Source organism: Musca domestica, unplaced genomic scaffold (assembly GCF_030504385.1).
Source record: "Musca domestica strain aabys unplaced genomic scaffold, Musca_domestica.polishedcontigs.V.1.1 8, whole genome shotgun sequence".
NCBI classification, from domain to species: domain Eukaryota; kingdom Metazoa; phylum Arthropoda; class Insecta; order Diptera; family Muscidae; genus Musca; species Musca domestica.
Genome location: NW_026712409.1, coordinates 6,166,240 through 6,183,439, shown reverse-complemented (window position 1 = coordinate 6,183,439; position 17,200 = coordinate 6,166,240). Strand labels below are relative to the sequence as shown.

Here is a 17,200-nt window from a genome sequence, read left to right as displayed (position 1 = left end):
ACAGCAGCAGCAGCGACAGCAGACAATGATGTTGATGATGTCGGAGATGTAGCTGATGTTGCTTTGTCCGTGATGTTCGGCTTCTTCTCTGGATGTCTATCGTTAAACAACATCTCCATGGTGTTGGAGGAGGAGTAGGAGGAAGACGACGACGAGGAATCAGGCGTAGTTACCAAATCCCTATTATCCTGATAATTTGCCTTAATGTTATTTCTTGTAATCTTATTATTGTTGTTATTGCTGCTGCTGCCGATTACGTTAGTGGTAGTAAACGAGGGTCTAGCAGCCATAACACCCGTTGCTGCCGTTGTCTCCTTCATCTCTTGCAAATGCTGACGATAGTCATTCTTTAAATCCATTGGCAATAGCGTCTCCACTGCATCTTCTTGATTCTCAATGCCACTGTTTAAGACCAGGGCTTCCATTAACTGTCTCAGACGCAAATCATATTCAATATTATTCATGTAAAGATCAGATGCTGCCGTCGTTGTTGTTGTTGTTCTTACTGGCTTCCTTGTTGTTGTTATGGCCATTACTTTAGTTTTCAGATTATTTAATGAATGTGTTTGGGCTTTCGGTGGCATCGATAATTCCCAATCATCTCCATCAGCTATTCGATCATTTACCTCAAAATTTTGGTATGACATTTTGGCATTACGTTGTCTATTTGAGAGCTGCTGTTGTACATTTTGTGGCAGGGATTTGGCTGGAGGAAGAGAAGTTGAGAAAATATTAATTGAAGAGTTAAACTTAAGGTATGTAGAAAATATATATTGTAAAGCTGTAGCAATTAGATTTTAAATCCAATGTGTGTAAGTTTGAAGTGTGAGAGAATTGTTTAATATTCCTTAATGAGATGGCAATATTCTGAGGCTACTTGGATGCTATATTATATCTGAAGATAACGCATTGTTTTTGTTAAATTACGTCTTTACATTAGATCTTGCTTGAGAAAATTATTGGAACATGTGAAATTTGTAGAGAATGGGGGCTTATTTCGCATTTTATGAGCGAATTGGTTATTCAAAATGTTGACCCTTTGTGGGGGGAGGAGGTACCAAAAAGTGTGGTACGATGTATTCCATTTTGATGTTCTGTTGGTAGAAATATTGCCAGGTGCTAAATTTTTATTTCAATCAGACTTTTATTTCGCATTTTCTAAGATTTATAACTATTCAAAATAATGACCTTTTTTTGAAGGAGGTACCGGAAGTCGTACACCGATATGGTCTACTATAGCATCTGAGCTAGCTCTCATACAAATATTGGGATTTACAAAGTTTTCACGACATTCTATCTTGTTCTATAAGGTAAATTGTTATCTGTGAAATTGTTGAGCTTTTGTGGCAGAGATACCAGAAAGAGAGTTTCGATATTGCCCATCTCCGAACTCGATGCAAGTTTGACAATAATATCACAATGTACCAACTTTGAAGCAAACCAGATTCTCCCTTCGAGAGTTTTCGTGCCCACCATCCTGATATACAGACGGACGAACACCCATAGATCGACTCCAAATTTCTTAAAACAGATTTAGTTCAAAGATACCAAGGGTCTAAAATTTTATTTCGATGAGGCACGTCTTGGTCGTAGGCATGCCCAAATTCAATCAAAAGTGTGTAGACAGCACATATGTCTCCTCTCTTTCTCGTATCTGACAACTGCCCTGTTCAGAGACCTTCCATTTAGTGTGAAAGAGAGATCCGACTAAATCTGTGATACATTTGAATAATAGGCGAGTTTTCATTTTCTTTTCATACCTCCGAAATACTTGATCGAATTCGAGTAGAGGGTGAAACCCTCTCGACTTCGGGAGCAGCATTGCTGACATTTTGAGTGTTTCGATTTCTACTCTAATTTTTTCAACTGGCGCTTCCCAACAAAAGAAAAGAACAGAGAGTGAACTTCGTATAAAACCCGCTCTCTTCCAGCACCTTCGCTCGCAAGCAAGTTTTACTCACCAGTAAAGACGAGCAAATCTGAGATCTGGTTCTTTCTATAGACAATATTTCCATTTTGCTTCAGATGTAATTCGAAACATTTTAACTGTAATTCGTAGCGATTCATTAGTAATTCGAGAATTCCATTAGTAATTCGTAAAATTTCAATTGATTGTTTTAAAAAAATTCGAAATATTTCCTTTTTAATTCGAAATTGTCTAAGTGTTCCTCGAATTTTTATTTTATTTGTAATTCGAAAAGCAAATATTTTTTGTTTAGAATTTCAAATGGAATAATTCGAATTTCAAATTAAATAATTCGAAATTAAAATGAAATGTTAGGAATAACAAATGTAAATCTCGAATTGAAACTAAAATATTACGGATAACAAAAAATTCTCAAATATCAAAAAAAAATAAATAAATAAAAATTGAAAATATGGAAAAGGTTTAGAGTATCACGGAGGTACTTGACCTGTAATGAAAGTAAAATTCTAGATTTAGATCATGTCATACGTCTTTTGTAATCACGATATAGTCAAAACGAATTAAGATGGGAAGCTTACATTTTGCACAGATCACTCTTTTGTCTGCAGAGGCAGGTCAAGTTCGAGGGTGGGCTATATCGGTCAACGATGTCGTATAGCCCTCATATAACAGTACTCCCCGATATTCGATCTTTTGATGATTTAAACTACATGTTTCAATGGAATTGTCTGAAATTCCACCCTGAAAGAGAATTGTCTATACAGTACCCCCGATGTTCGGTATTTTAGTGATTTTAGCCACATTTCTAATGGAATTGTCTTGAAATCCACAAAAGGAGTTACTTGTGAGTACATTACGCCCTGGAAGGGAGTAGTATATATAGGTCCATGATATCGTATATCTCCTATGTAAGGGTCACTTCCAATATTCGGCATTTTGATAGTTGTAGCCAAATTTTTCAATGGATTTGTCTGAAAGTCCACAGAAGGGATTCCTTTTGAGTGTACCCCCTGGAAGAGAATTGTGTATATAGGTCCACGTTTTAGTATAACACCTATATAACGGTACCCCCAGATATTCGGTATTTTGATGATTTAAGCGACAACATTATCCGGAATTTTTTCAAATTTCCTTTTTAAACTTCGTGATGGGTACTGCAACCTATGACGGGAAATTGCCTATGCAGGTCCAGGTCTTTTTATAGCCCACATATAACGGTACCTCCCTCTTTTTATTTCATGGAAAATAGGAATTTTGTTATCATAACTCATGCATGGAACTTGAAATTGTGAGATGTTTCCTTGGTATCCAGGTGTATTTGCAATATTAAAATGTTTAACTAATTTTTATTTATGATATTTATGTTGCTGTTCGTATACATTGGAAAGTGCCGAACAAGTTTTTAGTATCAAGTCACATTGTTATTGTAATTATTGTTCACTGACCACAGAATTTAAATTTATTGTACATTAACATTTTTTACAACAGAGGTTCGTTTTCACAAATTCGACATTTTATGTCTTTCGATTGATTTGAAAGCCGTTTTTGACAAATTCCTCATTCGGTTTGATCTATTAATTTATGACATTCGTTTGTTGTTTGGGTTTTGTTATTCTAATTTTATGATTTTACTAATTTGTGTCGATTGTTTGTTTGCTTCACTTTGATCTAAATATTTTCGAACTCAACAACGCCCAAAAGAATTTCACCAAAACAAATTAATAATTCTCATCGAAATCACCTACCATCTGCGCTTGTTGTTGCTGGATTTTGTAATAAATTTTGATTGATAAAAAATAAAATTAGCACACTTTGACATAGATAGCTTGTTGTTGATCGCATCAACATTTTCGTTTAGAAATTTCAATTTGTTATTTTTGCTGTATTTTCTATTCGCTTAAAGTATAGTTTTTCACATAGCTCGTCCGCAATTACGTTCGTGTGATCGTCTGTAAATATCATGGGTAACTAAACCCTTAAAGTTGATTACAACAGAATTTTATGTCTTTTCGAATGTTGACATGCCATAAGGTTAGAATCAGGTCAATAGACCATCCGGGGGGAATTTACATAAAAATAATTCTTCTTTTTAGGTGAGAAATAAACACAAAAACGAAGAATCTTTACTTAATGTTTTAGTGTTGGAAAAATCCGTTAACGCTTTGTTAAATTGAGCTATTAACCTTTCGAAAGCATTGTCATACTGCAGCTGGAGGCAGTTTGTCAAAGGTGATGAAAATATTCGACATCGATGTATTTTAACTAGGTACAGTGGGTCGAAAAATTAATTTTTATAATATATTTTAGAATTGAGTTAGAGTCATTGCCGGCGGTCGATTATATTTGTTTAAGGGGTTTTGAGCATACCTTATTTTGGAGCAGTGAATGAAGCTCACGCGAATACAAAATTTCTGACTGTCTGACGCCCAGACGAAACGAGTGAAGCGTTTGATATGGCTGAGTTTTTGGAAATTCGTACTATAACGGTACCAAAATGTACTACTGAATGGAGCTCACGCTAATACAAAATAACTGACTGACTGACCGAAAATCAACGCCCAGTCGAAACGACTGAAGCTAGAATCTTAAAATTTTCCACGAAGGTCAGTCTTGGTGCTTAGGCGTTTGTATGGCTTGGATTTTGAAAATTCGTACTATAAGGGTACTTAAATGTACTAAAAATTGATTACTTGGTATTGGACAAACGGAATGAACTACAATTCTGAAATTCGAAGTGAAAATTATTCATGGAGTACAAAATAGATATACTAAAGGAAATTCGCACTTTAAGGTTACAAAAAGTTCTAAAATGGTACTAAACTTTCAAAATGGTACCATTTGGTATTTTGTAAACCGATAAAGCTAAAAACTTGGAACTTGGTATGAAAATCAAGGTGGGACAGTAAGTTTGGTATTTGAAGGTTGTTTTGATAATGTGTACTATGTGTGCAAACTGTACCAAATAGTACTAAATTTGTAAGATTTTCTTTAAGGGTGAATGAATAAGGGGGAATTTTCAAATTTTGTATTGGCATTCCTGCTGGTAGTAGATGATAGAGAGGTAGGTGTGATAGAGAGGTGGTTTTAGAAATGTGTACTACGAGTGCCAGAAAAGTACCAGATACTAAACAGTACTATATAATTTGTTAATGGGTGAACAGGTAGTGTTTGAACTGCTTGAAATTTGGTGTTAGGGTCGCTGTTCATGTGAAGTTTGGACATATGGAGGTGGTTTCGGAAATATGTACTATAATTGTACGAAAAGAATTGAATGGTACTATAATAGGTAATGGGTGAAGGGATGGAGATAAAGTTTGATATTAAGATTACTCATGACTTTGCGAAATTTGATATGTAACAAAAGTGACAATTTGGTGTCTGTGGTTAAGAGAAGGAAATTGTCTTGGATATCCGTACTATTTTACTAAATTTGGTAATGGAGGACATACAGAGCTGAAATCTTGAAATTTGATACTAATGCCACTATTGGTATCTGAGGTTGAAATATGAAGGTGGTTTTGCAAATCTGTACTAAAATTCAACGAAAAGTACAAAGTGGTACCGAATTTGGTATTGGGAGAAGGAATAGAGCTAATAATCCCGAAATTTGATGTGGATATCACTGTGGGTTTCGGTAGTTAAGAGAAGGAGATGGTCTTGGAAATGTGTACTATGATTGTTCGAAAAGTACTGAATTGTACTACATTTGCCTTTGCGTGAATGGATGGAGCTTGAATCTTGAAATTTGATATTGCTTGTTTCTAGGATTTAGATATTTTGGTGGATGTACCATAAGGAGTGGATTAATATTGTCTATCTCCGAGCTCAATCAAAGCCTCACAATAATATTACAATGTGCTAAGTTTGGACTAAATTGGATACTCTGAGAGTTATCGTGCACACAAGCAGCCGGACAAACATACGGAGGGACAGACGACGGGCACCGCTAGATCCACTCAAAATTGCCTGAAATGGATTTTTTGCAAAGATCCGTAGGGCCTAAATACGTAATTTCGACGTGGCACGTTTTGGTTGTAGAATATGATATACGGGGTAATATAAAAAACTGCAACAAAGTCAAACTCCATAATTTTTTTATATATATTTTTTTTAATTTCATTGAATGAAAGCAAAAAATGTCGGAAATAACATCAAATTTTAGAATAAGTTTAGATTTGTTCGAATTGGTTACCTTTGGCACGAATTATGGCCTTCGAACGGCCAATTTTCGACCCACCACCATTCCCGGCAAAGCGTTTGCTTGAGGTGATTGACACTAAGGTATTTTTTAATGCCATCCTTGCTTTCCAAAATTCTCCAGACACAATAGTCCAACGGATTGGTATCTGGAGATTTCGGTGGCCATTGTGCGCTGGAAATGAAGCGAGGAACCTTATTTTGTAACCATTCTTTTGTGGCGCGTGCTAAGTCCTGTTGGAATGTCCAAGGTCTTCAGCCAAAATGTTAGCGTGTCCAAGGCTTTAATACACCCTTCAGAATATTTTCGCGATAATATTCACCATTTATTCTGATGCTGCGGTCGATTAATACAATCGGAGAGCGACTGTTATGCCGGCCCACACCATCACCATGGTCGGCGCTTGAGTTCTGGTGGCCGTCCGAAGGTGCACATTTTCAGCTGACCTCTTTGGCAAGTAAACATGATAATTTTGTCTCATTACAAACTGCTGGACAACGAATGTTTTCTTATCGAAGAAAACCAAATTCGGCAGTTCATCACTTTCGGCCAAGCGAATCAACTCTTTAACTCTTCTGAGTCTATTTTTTTCTGTTGCGGTGTAAGTTCTCATTTTTCAATATTTGCCGAATGGAATATTGCGATATGTTCAGCTCACAAGCCATTTTTCGGCCACTGCGACGCGAGTTTCGATCAAGTCGCTTCTTTTCTTTCGAAACCATGTTGCTGTTTTCTTCCGTCCACTACCCTGACGTCGGGCTACCAGCTACCAGTATCACGGTAACGAGCGATAGTACGAGACACAAAAGATTTATTCACATTTAAATGCTGGACTGCTCTAACCATAGCCACATGTGGTTTTCCAGCCAATTATAAAGGAATCACACAATCACGCTTGAGTTCGGCTGCGAAAATGGACAATATCGATCCACTCCATCATATACCTCGCACATGAAGAGTCAAATTTTTTAATAATTATAACTCTTATGAATTACGACATAAGCATTCAATTCTCCTCAAATTTCACAAATCCCAATATTTCTATCAACAAATAATCAGATATGAAGATGGGATATGTCGGTCCACTCCTTCTGGTTCTGAATAATGATACATCTAAAAACTTGTAAAAAAAGCATCCGATTCCCTTCAAATTTCACACACCCCAATATTTTTGCTAACACAAGATATGGTGTGAAGATGATATATATCGGCCTACCCTTTCTAGTATCTCCCCCCTCCCAATGGGTCACAATTTTCAATATTTATATCTCTTGTAATATGCGAAACAACTCAGCGATTCTTTCAAAATTTAGTAACCTGAGATCCGATGTGAGTATAGAATTCATTGACACACTCCTTCTGGTACCTTTTCCACAAAGGTTTAAAAATTGATTAATTATTCGCCAAAACTTGGAAATAAATTTTAGATGCTCATCCTAATATTTCTTTCAGTATTAGATAAAGTGGAATACTTCCGTCCACTATATCTGGTACCTCTGCACATTTCTTAATTTTTTAAAAAATATTGCATTTCTTAGGTCAGATCCGAAAGAACAACATTGGCCCATTTCTTTCGAACCTCCCTCATAAGGGGTTAACAGTTAGAATAATAGCACAAGTCAAAATATATTTAAAAAAAGAAAATAGAGAAAAGGATTCTTTGCTTTTATTAGCGATTTTGGTTATTCAAAATGTGGACTCTTTGTGGGTGAAGTACCACAAAGATTGGACCGATATATCCCAACTTCACAACTGACTATGTGTGTATAGAAATATCAGGATTGGTGAAATTTGAAGAGAATAGGATATTCATTTCGCGTTTTATGAGCTTCATAGTTATTCAAAATGTTGACACTTTTGTGGGGGCGGTACAAGAAGGAGTGGACCGATATATTCCATCTCCGCACCAGATTATGTATTGATAGAAATATTGGGATGTGTGAAATTCGAAGAGAATCGGATGTTTATTTCGAAAATTCTTAGATATATAATTATTCGAAATTTGAATTCTTTATGGGTGAGGTTCATGAAGGAGTGGATCGATATATTCCATCTTCACACCAGGTCTTGTTTTAGTTAAAATATTGTGATATGTGATATTTGAGGAGAATCGGATGCTTATTTTGTATTTTATAAGATTTATAAATAATTATACAAAACTTTGACCCTTTATGTGGGTGGAGTGGGTCGTTGTTTTCCATTTTCGCAGCTGACATAGCACTGATACAAATATTGAGATTTGCAAAATTTTAAGAAAATTGGATGATTCCTTCTTGTTGTATACCGAAAATTATTTTTTGTGAAAATTTTGACCAGATGAAATGGATGAGGGTCGACCAAACCGACAGATACTTTTTAACTTGTGTTTTTTTATATTTCCTTTCCACTGTGCTTTCTACCAAAAACGTTCTGATATGCTAGGTGTTTGGTTGCCTCATTTTCCAATAAGTCAATTTCTAGTCGTAACAATTATGTGGGTCTTCATTTCCAAGTTTTACGTGTGGGGGCATCTCACTCAGAAAGCCCATAAAAACAAGACATCAATGGTTTTGTTAACCGTTTGACAAGAATGTAACCTAAACAACATGGAAACATGCGTGTTTATCGTTAGACACACACGCACACTCTCACTCGCACACACACCCATTACCAGCATCAATGGCTCGAAGAGAGTTTCACTAGAAAACTAAACAACAAAGAAATGATCGCACAACCGGTCTTCAGTGTTATTTCCCCCCAGAATTTATGTTTATCGTCTTGGCCAACATGCCAAGTTAGACTATCATCAATGGCTGGCTGACTGGAGAGCTTCATTTACATACTTCTTCTAACAGTTTTTTTTTTTGTTTTTGATGTGGATTTGAATATAATTTTATTATCACCAAAACAGTCTCATAAGAATTTATGTCCTATTGGGGAGGGAGATGCTTTGTTTTTGGATGCCGATACTCTCTCTTTCTCTTCTCCCAGAATAGAAGCGAAGCTAGGCACAAAGACATAACAATAACAACAAAAGCAAAAATAAAACTGTCTCATGAATAAATTAATAATAGTTAAATATATGGACCACATTAGCATTCATTGTCTTCACTTTTCAACGAACTTTTTTTGTTTTTTGGGTCAAATTCTTTTTTTGTTCTGTTCTGTTGTTCGGCATCTGGGTGAAGAGGTCATTTCGAAGTGACACACATATTTATGCATTGTTGTCTGTGTGTCAAATAGAGTGCAAATGTGAGGCTGTCATTAATAAACGGCAAGAGTGGCATTTTACCAAACACCTGTTATGAATTAGTTTTAGAATCTATCCGAAAATGTTTTATGATTTCCTCTATAAATATTTATCTCCATACGATATATTAAAAGATATTAACAAATATTAGGAAAGGTCAAGTGTGAAATTTTACACATTTCTCGGGTTATTCATTGAGGAAATATTAATATAAAGTTTGAAGTTATTGTCTTTATTAGTTTCTAAAATATCCCACTCTTTATGCATTATGTTTTCGAATTGATGCTCTATAAGCCGCTTAGATTGTTGTTTGGAAATTTTATTTAGTTTTATTTATCAATGTAGGTGCGATTAGAATGCGATTTTAAAATTCAAAAATGTGACAAGCCTCTCGAACAGAAGACTGCTTTAGCTGCCCATTGCACATTGACAGGACATAAACCCGACCTTAAAACCGTCGACATATTAGCACAAGAAAATAATTACAAAAGACGATTTACATTGGAAATGTTACATATTATAAGTTTACCAAATGACAAACGAATTAATTATAAAACTGATACAGACCATTGAGCTCACATTTACAGAAGCCTAGTTCATAAACACCGACGAAAGAAAACTTAGTTAGATAGTGACATTTAAACTCAATAGACGAGCTTTTTACTTTAAAAATGTATGTTATTTATTGTGTTATATATTGTTAAAATCAGTTTGTAATTTGTGTTTTTTGTAAAACAGATCCCTGAAGATGATTTCCGGAGGAAATCGAAATATTGGATGAATAAAAAAGGAAAAATTCAAAAATAAAAACATAGTTTTTTAATGACCTTAAGCCAAGCTATTAACCAAATAAGTAAAATAAATATAACAGGTCAACAATATACAACAACAACATTCTGATAATTACTAATATTTTAATTGGCAAATATTTTGTATACTCCTAATTACGTTATGAATAGAATATTTCCTCTGCATATCTATTTTTGAATTGATCTATCAATTTCCGATTGTATGTTAAAAATTCATTTTACCCTTCAATGTGATGTGTGGTGTCATAATATTGTACATATTACACTGTGCGACAACAAAAATACACACTTGCTCTAATGTTCCAATTCTGGTTTGTGGGAGTTTTATAATGGAAAGAAAACCTGAGGTCAGAAAATAGGGCTTATTGTTTCACATTTTAATAAAGCCCCCATATTACGGTACCGCCAGATTTAAAGGCTGTCTGTTTTGAATTTGCTGAAAATTGGCAATTCGACTTTACAAAGAACTTAAAGTCCTCATGTAATGTTCGATATTTTGTTCACCAATGTTCACCATTTTCGTAATGAGTACCTACCTTCACTGACAGAAAATTACTTATTTTGGTATATCCCCCATATAAACGGTACCTCCCTGATAGATAATTGATTGGGAAGGTACACGTTTTTGTATAGCCTCGCATTACTGTAACACTTGTTTTTTTTTTTTTTGAAATTTGGAAATAAAAAGGAATTTTTTTACATTTTGCAAATTTTTCCAAATGGTCGAGGGTTAAAGGTTAACTGTTTTTTACTTTATTTTTTATACCCTCCACCATAGTATGGAGGGTATACTACGTTTGTCATTCCGTTTGTAACACCTCGAAATACACATTTTAGATCCCACAAAGTATATATATTCTTGATCAGCATAAATTGAAGTTCGTAATGGATACTAAGTGCAGATCCACGCATTCGTATAGCCCCACCTCCCGATATTCGGTAGCACCTCCCTATATTCGGTATTTTGATAATTTTAGTCACATTATTCACCGAAATCGTTTCAAATTTGGTATTTGATGTTCGTAACGGATACTACAGCCTATGACAGAAAAACTACAGCGCAGGTCCACGCCTTCGTTTAGCCCCCATATGACGGCACCTTCCGATATTCGGTATTTTGATGATTTTAGCTACATTATTCACCAATTTCTTTTTTCAAATTTGAATATTGTGATGACTTATGACCAAAGTTGCCAATGCCATCCATAATATATAGACCATAATATAACGGCTACATTTGGTATTTTTAAGATTTTAACAGAATTTTTAACGGATTTATTTATTTTATCATTATTATTATTATTATTTTTTTTTTTTTTAAATTACAAATTCTTCCCAAATTGCGAAGGTCATTCAAACAGCTTTTTAACTTGTATAATTTTGAAAATACTTGAAATAATAAGATTGATAAAATTATTTTTTTTTTTTTTTTCAATAATTACGGGGAAAATTCAATAAATTTTAAACGTAGAGCTCAAAAATAGATCGGCGTTTTGAAAATTTACACCGCATTTTGACTTTCTATATATCATGGTGGAAGGTATCAAAAATACAGCCCGGTCGAACTTACTCCTTTTTTACTAACTTATTCTTATAAATATATTCGTTATCAGGTAAAAATACCTAATATCTTCGAATTTATAAAAATCGCTTTTATATTCCATTGCTACAAAAATCCTTTTTATTTTCCGCATATCTGTTATACAGATTCACTAATTAAAATCTTTTTTTTTTCTTCTTCACGTTCCTAGGATTTGCATTTCAGTCTAAATTGTTTATAATTATATGCTGATTAAGTGGATATCGATATTAAATGAATTCACGAGGAGATTCAAATGTTATGACAAAGTTCCGTACTATTTTGAGGTCAAAAAATACAGTTTATAAACATTTTTATATCCTCAGCCATACAACTGCAGAGGTAATATATATCATTTGATTCGGCCAAAATGTGCCCCATCCAAATATCGGTTTTAATCCCTATGTCTCTTTGCACCAAATCGGTTTCAGGATATTTGGAGTCAATCTAGAGGTGTCCGTCGGTTCGTCCATGCATCTGTATGTCTGGCTGCCTGGTGCGCACGATAACTCTTGAAGGGAATATTCGATTTGATGCTAACTTAGTACATCGGCTTATTATTTTCAACCTTAGATCGAGTACAGAGATTGTCAATATAGGTCTGCTCCTTCTGATACCTCTTCCACAAAAGGTCAAATTATCACAGTGAATAATTTTTCGTATACAACAAGAGTGGGTCATCCAATTTCGTTTCATCCGGAAACCCCAATATTTATATCATTTCCATATTAGGTGCGAAAATTGACAATATCGGTCAACTCCATCAAGTTCCTCCTAAACAAATAGACAACCTTTTGAATAATTAATAATTAACTCTTATAGAATACGAAATGGCAGTCACATTCTCTTCAAATTTCACACATCCCAATATTTCTACAAACACAAGATTTGGTGTGAAGATGATATTCTAGTTCAGTTCTTCCTGTACCTCCCCCACAAAAGGGATGCAAAATTTGAATAACCAAAATAAATAAATGTGGACTCATTTCATATTTCACACATCCCAATATTTCTAGTAACACAAGATCTGGTGTGAAGATGATAGATATCGGCACTCCTTCTGGTACCTCTCCCAAAACAGGTTTAAATTTTGATTAACATTTATTAGCATAAATTTGGAAATCAAAGTTATATTTTCTTTAAATTTAGCTCATCCCATTTTTTTTTCATTATTAGATGAAGTGGAATACTTCGGGACACTATATTGGGACCTCACGCACACTTCATTTTCCAAAAATAATTCCATATCTCATGTAAGCAAAATGTCGCTGGGACGTCCGTCGTCTATGTATAATCTAAAGTCACGCCATGTACAATGTTACAAGGATTCCATAATAAATGACATGATGATGAACATGGTCCTAACTTTACAGAATTTCCATTATTTGTCCATTGCTTTGGTGGTCCTCTTCTTTGGAACCTTCTTAAAAAACGGGTCAACACATTGAAAAATCAACAGTGGCTGAGGGTATACGTCTGTCGGCAATACCGACAGATACTTTTTAACTTAATAGTTTCAGAATTATAGCCCTGTTCTTCCGATTTTATTTAATTTGAAATTTTCTCTCATACAGATGATTTTTTAATCAAAATTCTCTCTCTTCAGCTTTTTTATTCCACAAACATAATATCAAGATTTTAAATCTAGCTATTTCGTCTAGAATTCATATTTTCCATACCCCTTAAATAAGGAAAGTATTGAGTAGGACCTACCTATATTAAAGTTGTGACCACAAGCAAGTAATAGATACATCTTCTTATTTTCGTACATTAATATCTTTATTAATGCTATTATCACTTTGTTATTTTTGTAACAGGTTTTTTTGTTCATCCCTCTTTCCTTCCTGGCATTCAACCATTTGTTCATTCATTATAATGTCCTGTGTCATTTGTATTATGGCCATAATTATAAGATATTTAATATTCATAATAATGTTCTATTTCCAGACTAGACCACCATACATAAATGTCTTACGCTTCCAATGGCTTTGTTCCACGTTCTTCCTATTCGCGTCTTTCCATTTATTTTTAAACTGTCACTGGTGTGTCAACCATGGCCAACACTATACCACTAAAATCCATTAATCAAATTAAATAAAAAAGACTCCATATCTTCTTTGTCGTCATTCCATTGATCTCTGGATGAAGGAGGAGGTGTCATTGCCTCTATGACACATTTAAATCTTAAACCACACAATGAAGGTATGGTGGAGGTTCGCGCTGTTTTTTTCCTTCCTCTACAACTATTTTTTCTTAGGTTTTGCCCTTTTCTCGCGCTTGGAATAGTGAGAAATTAATTATAGATGGCCGTCTTCCGTATGTAATCCCCTTTTTAATGTCACTCGACCATTCCTTGTCGACAGTCTGTGATGTATGACAACATCAGGGGATGGATATTCATTATAAAATCAGTTTATTACTTCATTCGCTTTGTGCATAAATTTACCGATAAGGCTTAAATGGATGATGTAGATGGTGATGCATGAGAAAGAGAATGGGTGACTTGGGGGAACATGAACAAGTTAAAAAGCAGTATATTCGGCCGGGCCGAACTTTGAATACCCTCTACCCTGCGGAACGAATTTGGAAATTTTCAAAAAATAAAATCGGTTAAAAATTCTGTTAACATCTTAAAAATACCGAATATAGCCCTTATATTGGTCAATACGATGACATTGTTTGTTATAAGCCATTACCATATTATAAACGGTGAATAATGTAGCATCATCAAAATACCGCATATAGGGAGGTACCGTTATATCGGAGGATACCTGAACCTGCATAGACAATTTTCTGTCACAGGCTGTAGCATCCATTACGAACTTCAAATAAGACATCTCAAAAAATTTCGGTTAGTATTGTACCTAAAATACCGAACATAGGGAGGTACTGATATATGGGGCCTATATGAAGACCTGGACCTGCATAGAACATTTTGTGTGACAGACTGTAGTTCCCATTACGAACTCTAAATGCGTAATTTGAAACCACTCCGGTGAATAATGATGCTAAAATCATCAAAATATCGAATATCGGGGGGTTATATCGTTATATGGGGGCTATACGAAGACGAGGACCTGCACAGAACATTTTCTGTCTGAAGCTGTAGTATCCATTTTGAACTTCAAATAGCAAATTTTAAACTATTCCGGTGAATAGTGTCGCTAAAATCATCAAAATGTCGAATATCGGGAGGTACCATTATATGGAGGCTATACGAAGACGTGGACCTGCACAAACAATTTTCTGTCATAGGCTGTAGAATCCATTTTGAAACTCAAATACCAAATTTGATACACTTCCGGTGAATAGTGTCGCTAAAATCATCAAAATACCGAATATAGGGAGGTCCTGTTATATGGGGGCTATACGAAGATGTGGACCTGCACAGACACTTTTCTGTCTTAGGCTGTAGTATGCATTACGAACTTCAAATACCAAATTTGAAACAATTCCGGTGAATAGTGCGCTAAACTTATCAAAATACCGAATATCGGGAGGTCCTGTTATATGGGTGCTATACGAAGATGTGGACCTGCACAGACAATTTTCTCTCATAGGCTGTAGTATCCATTACGAACTTCAAATGCCAAATTGGAAACAACTCCGGTGAATAATGTAGCTAAAATCATCAAAATACCGAATATAGGGAGGTCCTGTTATATGGGGCTATACGAAGATGTGGACCGACACAGACAATTTTCTGTCTTAGGCTGTAGTATCTATTACGAACTTCAAATACCAAATTTGAAACAATTCCGGTGAATTGTGCGCTAAACTCATCAAAATACCGAATATCGGGAGGTCCTGTTATATGGGGGCTGTACGAAGATGTGGACCTGCACAGACAATTTTCTCTCATAGGCTGTAGTATCCATTACGAACTTCAAATACCAAATTTTAAACAATTCCGATGAATAGTGTCGCTAAAATCATCAAAATACAGAATATCGGGAGGTATATGAAAACGTGGACATACATGGCCCATTTACGATCCTAACCTGATTACTGGAAAAATAAACATGTGTGCCTTCTATCTCAATTCGTTCGAAAGATAGCGTGGTTACAACAGACAGACAGACGGGCAGACGGACAGACAGACCGACGGACAGACAGAAAGACAGACAGACAGACGGACATCGCTAAATCGATTTAGAATTTTACACTGATCAAGAATATATATACTTTGTTGGGTCTGACATGAGTATTTCGAGGAGTTACAAACGGAATGACAAAATTAATATACCCTCCATAGTATGGTGGAGGGTATAAAAATGGATGGGGGCTGAGATTTTTGGGGGTGTGGGATTTGAAGTTTTTAAAGTTAATTTTAAATGTATTTACTGTCATAAAATAAATACACCATCAATTGAGGGTGATAATATTCTCTGTTCCCATTGAGAAATTGCAGTTTTTGCAGCCCTGGGGCGAGGTTTCCATTTTAATCTCTGGAACGTGCCACACTCCGTCTATTTTGTCATTTCAAAACTAAGCTATGCTAAGTCCAAATCACTTCTGGTGTCCATGTAGTCCTTCGTACACTTCGTCCATGCACATTTCCGGTATGCCGGCGAGACGGACGACAATGTGTCAGTCTGTCAGTCAGCCAGTTGGTACATATTTCCACATAAATTTGTCCACTCCCAGTTTCAATTTGTATATGACCAAAGTTGCGACTAATAATGGTCTTTATGTCCATTTACCCTGTGTCGTCACGATTTACACAATGTTGTACGTCAACATATTTGTGAGTCGGCGATGGGTTCTGGAGGCTGCCTGGATTCACACCGGCCAACGACTAATGGCAGCAAACTCACGCAACAGGGGCGCCCAACTAATAAACGACATTAAAATGTGTCACATTCCGCCCCAGCAATATGCCGAGCATTAGTTTTCGATTTTTGTTCATTTTTTCCTTGCGGGGCCAAAAAAGTACCGCCCACCAGGAAAAAGCATGTTTAGCTCAATGCGGGTGTGTGTATGCGTTAAATTTTTGTTTGAAACTAACTAGCGCTGTTAGTTAAACTGATAGGACAGCAAAATGTCGCTGGGTCGTCCATCCTCAATGTATGATCTAAAGTCACGCCATTTACAATGTTACGAGGATTCCATAATAAATTACGAGAGTTTTGAAACCAGAACAAAAAACTCTCATACATGATGATGAACATGGTCGTAACTTTACAGAATTTCCATTATTTGTCCATAGTTGTTTCGGCCATTCCCGCCAATCTCTCTTTTGTCAATTCTATGAATATGCTCAGAGTTTGCATTGTCCATTTGCCGTGCTATTTTCAGTGGGGAGCCAACATCCCATCCCATGGAGGAAAAAACAATAACTGAGATTGTTGTCAAAAGTTTTAGTGTTAATAACCAAAACGTGATGGTAATTGTCCTGACGGCATTAATGGTGATTTTATATTTACTTACAATTTGCATTTCATATCCTCCACACCCC

General features: G+C 35.5%; 1 protein-coding gene across 1 annotated transcript in view; it reads right to left on the bottom strand.

The window, feature by feature from the left end:
- LOC101895170 (serine-rich adhesin for platelets) overlaps positions 1 to 17,200 on the bottom strand; it is a 78,204-nt gene that overhangs the window by 7,549 nt on the left and 53,455 nt on the right. The window contains exons 3-4 of the mRNA XM_020035066.2: positions 507 to 706; positions 21 to 428 (exon numbers count right to left, since the gene is read on the bottom strand). Of these exons, the coding sequence (XP_019890625.2) occupies positions 21 to 428; positions 507 to 706 (608 nt within the window). The remainder of the gene's footprint in view (positions 1 to 20; positions 429 to 506; positions 707 to 17,200) is intronic.